Source organism: Larimichthys crocea, chromosome X (genome assembly GCF_000972845.2).
Source record: "Larimichthys crocea isolate SSNF chromosome X, L_crocea_2.0, whole genome shotgun sequence".
Taxonomy (NCBI): domain Eukaryota; kingdom Metazoa; phylum Chordata; class Actinopteri; family Sciaenidae; genus Larimichthys; species Larimichthys crocea.
The window spans coordinates 22,946,126-22,953,186 of NC_040020.1; the positions used below are offsets into that span (position 1 = coordinate 22,946,126).

Sequence of the window (7,061 nt, forward strand, 5' to 3'; positions counted from 1 at the left end):
AGAGATAAAAGAAATAAAAAGTTGAATTACAAAAAATAAAAGTGACACACTGAACCTTTAACAAGATGTAAATACCAAAGGTCCAACAGTTTGTTTTTTCCTTCGCTGCTCTCATAAAAACATGAAAGCACATGTGTCAGTTAAACAGACATCTGCTGTACTTGGATACGCTGCGCTTATTAATGTTGCAACACTTTTTATGATTTTGCACAACACACCGCCGAGCGGCAGCAGAAGGCTGACGTCATTCACTGCAACACAAACGAAGAAGAAGAGGAGCCGGACGTGACGACACAGAGGCTTATTGACAAAAAAAAAAAAAAAAAAAAAAAAAAAAAAACAGCTAGCCTTTGCTAGGTGGCATGAGAGTTCACTGACGTTTTACTGAAGCTCTCGTTCACCATGAGTTCTCCGGAGGACAGGCACGGGAGGAAGCGACCTGCGTCTCCGAGTGAAGTGAGTGAAATGAGGCGAGCTGAGCGTCACGTGCGGGTGGAAGCAGAACGCGCGCGGGTGACGTTAGCGCGGCGCTAGCCTGTTTGCTAACGTTAGCCGTCGTTAGCTCGTGTCTGTGTTTGTGGTCATTACGGACTACAAAACATCTGCCTTTTATGTTTTTATCCACATTTCCTAAAATGAAATGAGTAACCATTAAGGCATGAAACATTAAAACATAATTATTATGAACATTTCCAGGTAAAATAAACACATTGTGCTCATGTTGTGCACAGCCGGTGCATGGACTGTTGTAAACATCAAATCATCCTGAACTTCCTGTTGCATAAGTCTGTGAACGGCAGAATATACAGTCTTCCTTTAGGTCTTATCAGACTCACAGTGCTGTACTTTCAGCGTTACTTTCTGTCTCCATCTCCATGGACTCCAATACCCAGAAACACCCAGCCAGTCACAACAGTAGATTCCTCTATGTAAAGAAGTCCAAGTTACTGCTCCATCCTTAGAAACCAAACTGCAGAAAATGCCACACATATGCTAGTTCAGTCTTGTAGTTACAAAGATATTTGCTTAAAACACATTTTTTTCCAATGAACTTCACAGCTCAGCAGCTGATGGAGGATGTGATCCATACATTGTCAAGAAGTCCACTGTCATGAAGACCATGAGCCGAAATGTATTTTAAAAAGACTGATGTAATCATTCCCAAAAGTTATGATGCGGCTAAAATATAGTATACTCCTTAATTCAGACTTATTACTCTATCATAACTTGACTTACGGTATATTTATGAATATTTATTCACCTAGCTGACCAATGAGATTGCTTGGTCAGAACTGTGTGCGGTACTCTTTCTAGCTCCATCTTTCTATCTGTTGATTGCTTAGCGTTCTGATAATATGCTGTCTCATTGTTTTGTTGGTGTTGTGATTGACTTTTCCTTTTTGTTTGTTATGAACCAGTGATCCTTCATTTATTGTGCTGCTTGAAAGTATGTGAACGTCTGAAAATTCTGTCGTTAAAAGGCTAAATTGAAAATATCTTTCGTAAACTTTTGCACAGGCAAAAGTTAGTGAACTGACAATGAGCAGTAGAACACAGTGACATGGCGCAAAACTGGTGGTCCGATCATAATGCTGTGGTGGGACCTGAAGCAGGCAGACACCATCCACCCTCACTGGATTAGCTGCGTTCCGCACAGGGGGAATTGTAGTATTAAGACCGATCAGTTGTTAGGTTGGGGTTATCCCTGGAAAAAAAACAACAGGTGCAATACTGAACCAATTTTCATGTTTTTGAACCCCTGAAATCTGAGTTAATGTTAAATTAACCACTTTGATTAAATTAACTCTCAAATATACCGTTTTCTTTTCTTTGAGGGACTCTTTTAAGAATTAGATTTAGTAGGTTGGGGTTTACAAACTTTAAAGCAGGACTCTGTGTGTACTCGTGCGCTTGTTGATAACAATGTCTTGTCTCTGCAGGATGGGTCTACTCAGTGGGCATCAGCTGATCTGGGAAGCAACGAAAGGAAGCAGAAGTTTTTACGTTTGATGGGCGCTGGCAAAGTTAGTTCTTGTGCACTGTAGCTCTGTACTGTGGTGTACTTAGTGTGCTTTCAGTTCACTTGAAGAAAACACAAAAGCTGTGTCGTGTTGTGACAATTGATATAAACTTGGATTGTTTCTGTTTTCCAGAAAGAACCCACTGGACGCCTCGTCATTGGTGACCACAAGTCGACATCCCACGTCCGTACTGGTGAGCTTCTTTTACTCAGCTTTTGTGAACTGATGAATTTGAGCTGTTCATTTAAGACACATCAAAACTACTGTCCCTTTGCCACTTACCGATGCTGCCTCATTCATATGCCCAATGCAATTAACTCGGCTTCGCCATTACACATCCACCGCACAGATCTATCCATGCATGGATAGGCCTGTATTGGCTGGGTGTGCCTGCTGTGACTGGTGTCTCCTCTGCAGGTCAGGAAGATAAGAAGATCAACGAGCAGCTAGAGATGCAGTACCAGCAGGGCATGGATGGGAAGCTATCAGGACGGAACCGGAGACACTGTGGCCTGGGTTTCAGCGAGGTAAGGCCTCATCCTGGAGCAGAAAGATTTTTCAAATCAGACCTTTTGAATCATTTTGTCAGACATAAAAAGAAACTTGATAAAATTTAATTAATAGTTGTTGAATAGTACAGTACAGTACAGATTGCACACAAAGTATTTTTATTGTACACTATCAGATGTTGTGCTTAGTTGTTTTTATTTTAATTTTTTAAGGTAATAACTGTACATTTTCATTTAAAAGTATATGGTTACTCTATGAGAAAGCTGTTGCTATACAGGTGCATCTCAAAAAATTAGAATATGATTGAAAAGTTTATTTATTTTAATTATTTAATTATTATTTAATTATTTAATTAAGCTGTCTCTGTCAAAAATAGACCAAAAAAGGCCAAAAAATATTTAAAAAAAAATATATATATATTGTTTATTTCTTTTCATTTTGATGATTAAAATTAAAACCCTAAATTCAGTATCTCAGAATATATGAATATTGTGAAAAAGTTCAACATTGTAGACTCATAATGTCTCACTCTAATTAATAAACTAGCTACTTAAACAGTCTCTAAGTCTGTTCAGAAGGCTACACAATCATGGGGATGACTGCTGACTTGACAGTTGTCCAGAAGACAGTTATTGTCGCCCTCCACCAGGACGGTAAGCCACAAAGGGTTGCTGCTAAAGAAGCTGGCTGCTCACAGAGTGTTGTATCCAAGCATATTAATAGAAAGTTGAGTGGTAGAAAGGGGTGCACAAGTAACAGGGATAACAGCAGCAGAGTATTATGAAGCAACGGCCATCCAAGAATTTGGGGGAGATTCACAAAGAGTGGACTGAGGCTGCAACTGTCACATACCTTGTGTCAAGCCACTCCTGAACCAGAGACGTCAGAAGTGTCTTACCTGGGTTAAGGAGAAAAAGGACTGGACTGCTGCTCAGTGGTCTAAAGTCTTCTTTTCAGATGAAAGTACATTTGCTATTTCATTTGGAAATCAAGCTCCCAGAGTCTGGAGGAAGACGAGAAGAAAACATTTATTTTTATTTTTAGTGGGCTTCAAATGAAATTATAAGGCATCACAGAATAGCACAATCATTAAACAAAACATAGCAATACATAAAACACTTAGATGCTCCCTGTTCAAAAGTTTGCATACCCTCACATCTTAACACTGTGTATTCCCCCCTTGGAGACTTTTGTGATAGTTGTGGATGGGGCCCTTTATTTTCTCTTGTGGCAAAGATGCCAGACTGAAAAATCCAAAATTGTAGCAACTAGTTGCATAACTAGTAATCACGAACAAATAGGGATGTGCGATATATCATTGTTTACGATTCATTCCCCACGGTAAGAATATGTCATCCCGCAATAAAAACGATAAATTCCCATTGATGACGTATGTATGTGTGCGACACACTCGCAGCCCAACACACTTATTGACAAAACGCCCTTTCCTCACGCTCCGGCCGCCAATCAGACACTTGGTGGAACCTCCACAGACAGCCTGAAATGTCTCTGAAGCAGAGACTATCCAACTGGATTCATGGACTAAACTCTGATCATCTACCTGTGTGTGTGTTCTCACTTTGTTTATAAATCTTTTAGTCCATATCACCCATCCCTACTAACAAATAATCTTATACAAGTGAAATGTATTTATGCAGGCAGAAGAAAGGTGACAGTGTCAAAGTCAGAATATTACACATATGCTGCTTCTCCATCTGAGCAGGACATAACACACTTCTCGATGGCACGAGACAGTAAGAGGGATGATGGATGTAGTGTGTCATCCATCTTTCCGTGCCACTTCTTACTGTCGTGTCTCAATTGTAAATAGTATCAATTCAACACAGCAGGGTGTGGCACACATTGTCTCATATGTAAGTAATACTCCTCTGCCAACACTGAACACCACAATCACCATAGTCAGTCCTCAAGAAAATGATCACAGACAAATCCTCCAGGATAACTACTTAAGTTGAACAGGTTGTTCCCTTGAACGAAGACTTCATACTCATATCATAATTTAAGATATATTATCTAAATAAAAAACTCATCTTTTTGTTTTCTTACTCACAGCCTGACCCACAACCAGACTCATTTCCCTCCCCACCATTGGAAAGTCGAACAGAAGCAACTGAGCCAAAGATGACCACCAGTGAAAAAGTACCCACGGTTGCCCAAGACAAGGACTGTGATCCTAACCCAAAGGAACAGACCTCAGACCAGGCCAAGCCCAGCTCAGACCAGGCCAGACCGAGCTCAGACAGTGGGAATGACAAACGGAAACAAGGCTACAAAATGGCCTTTGTGAAGTCGCTGTAGGTGTGTGTGGAGGAATCAGTTTTTGTAATCTCAAATTTGTACATTTTGATGTTATTTGTTTGACTGTAGGCGATCACAGATCATTTCAGTCCTTTTTACGTCATTAAAATGAATTCTCCACCTAAGCACTCATCATTGAGCGACGTCCCATGTGCATTGTGCATGTTGTCAAAGAATTAAGACTGCAGGCTGAAACGTCAACTTTTGGTTGAGTGTTCTCTCACATTAAGCTGGCAAACAGTTCTGTTTTTATTTAGTTTGAACGTTTTTTTAACAGTCACTGTATTTGCCTTTAATTGTGTTAGGATTGCTTGTAATTGAGCATGATGGTGTACACATTGTACATTTTGTGATTTCTGTTTGTTTTTGTTTGAAAACCAATAAAGGAAGTTTCAGTTGTCATACTTTGTTCTTAACGAGAACGAGTTGTCCTGAGGCAATAGATGGTTTCCACTGTAGGACTTTTCAAGCGTGTGAATCGACAAGAATTGCAATTATTTTCATTATTAATTATGATGTGTTGAGGATGTCTCCAGTTAACTGATGAATTTTTTGGTCAATAAACGTCAATGAATTATATATTATGGCTTTAACAACTTCCCAGAACTCAAAGTGATATTTTTTGTCTATGTTTTGCCAACAGTCCAAAAAAGAAAAAATTAAAGCTGTTACTAAATTATCAGAATTGCTGTTATGACTCTTCTGTCGATGGCCTGTGACTAAAATGTGTCAGCTATATTTAATTTTCATGGCGCATAGAATTGCAAAAGTGAAGGTTTCAGACACTGAAAAAAAGAAAACAATGATTAATTGTGGAAAAATAGGATTTTAGGAAGCGAGGAGGATAAGCCTCTTGCTCCTTAATGGAACTTCAGTCAGCAGAAATGATCAACGTCTACTCATAGCTGGAAATGTAAGAAAAATGTAACTTAAAAAACAAAAAAATATTGTTTGCACTTAAGCAAAAATGCTAGTTGATGTTTATAAAGTTGAAGTTTATAAACCTCAAAGACCTGAAAGGTGAGCGATGAGTACAGTGACCTGGCCACCACGTCTGATGAGCAAGATATCAGTTGAATCGACATGGCCGAGGACTGGGACATGTCTTCTTGCATTGGTCTGTCATTACATCAACAGCTGGAAATGGTCTGTGGTGGGTAAACAGTGCTACACAGGAGGAGAAGACGACTACAGCCAGTGGCAGGAAAATCAAACAGAGCGGGAATGGCCAAGTAGTGATGGACCTTCTGTTTGTTTCAGAGATGAGCTATATCTGAGTCACTAGGTGGCACCAGAGGACTATGAGAACTTTTTTCTAAATGTACTATGGTCTGAGAACAAATGCAGTGGTTAAAAGACAAAACAAAAAGAAAACATCATAATCATTTAATTTGGAACATAGTTTAGGTTATAATATAATAATCTTAATGATATGCAACAGTAGTAGACAATCTCTCATTCACTCAGAGATTGGGATTATAGTTTGGATGAATTGTTTATGTTGTATATGTGCCTGGATTTCATCAAAACAAACTCCTAAATGTCTGTCATAGTTGTTTGATCCACTTGCTTCCTTGTACCTTTCCTGCCTCATGGACCTCATGTTTTGACTATCTCACCATCATTTGAGTTTTGAATTTCTGAGCTATTAATGTGAAAGTGTTTCAGTGTGCAGGGGGCACCATCATACCCGATGGTCCTTCCATTTGAGGAGATGGTGCTGTGTTCTACCTCTGACCCAGCTGGCTCAAGGCTGTGCCCACCTAATGGTTTGATCACAGGCTCAGACTGGTCTCCCTCGAGTCCACGTTGTTGCTGTTCAGGGGGCGGCTCCTCGGGCTGGTTAGTTGAAAGACTAGTTTGGGCTGAGGCAGAGCATCTGCAAGGAAAGTCAAGAAAAAGAAAAACGTCAATCATATGACCAGATGAACAAGTCAAAACAGTTTGAAAAGCAGAAGACTCGCAGCAGGAATTATTGTGAAAAACCTCATTTAAGATGATTTGTGTTGAATAATGTGATAATGTTCAGACAACATGACATGAAATAGCTTTGAATACAACTTCTGTTTATGGACACTGTTGGCAGAAGAACCGTGCAACCAGCATGAGAAAGAATTACATAACATATATATATAAATTCATCCAAGCACAGGCAAACACAAATTCTACTTTCAGCGAGTCAAATACAACACTAACGACTGTTTCATAAAA

The 7,061-nt window shown here is 39.5% G+C and overlaps 1 protein-coding gene across 1 annotated transcript; it reads left to right on the forward strand.

The window, feature by feature from the left end:
- The first annotated feature begins 252 nt into the window (after positions 1–252).
- Positions 253–5,316, forward strand: cxh11orf58 (chromosome X C11orf58 homolog). Its single transcript, XM_019262377.2, has 5 exons — positions 253–456; positions 1,941–2,024; positions 2,154–2,214; positions 2,439–2,548; positions 4,605–5,316. Exons 1-5 carry the CDS (start codon positions 403–405, stop codon positions 4,848–4,850), a joined length of 555 nt encoding a protein of 184 aa, XP_019117922.1. The 5' UTR covers positions 253–402; the 3' UTR covers positions 4,851–5,316.
- Positions 5,317–7,061: the final 1,745 nt, after the last annotated feature.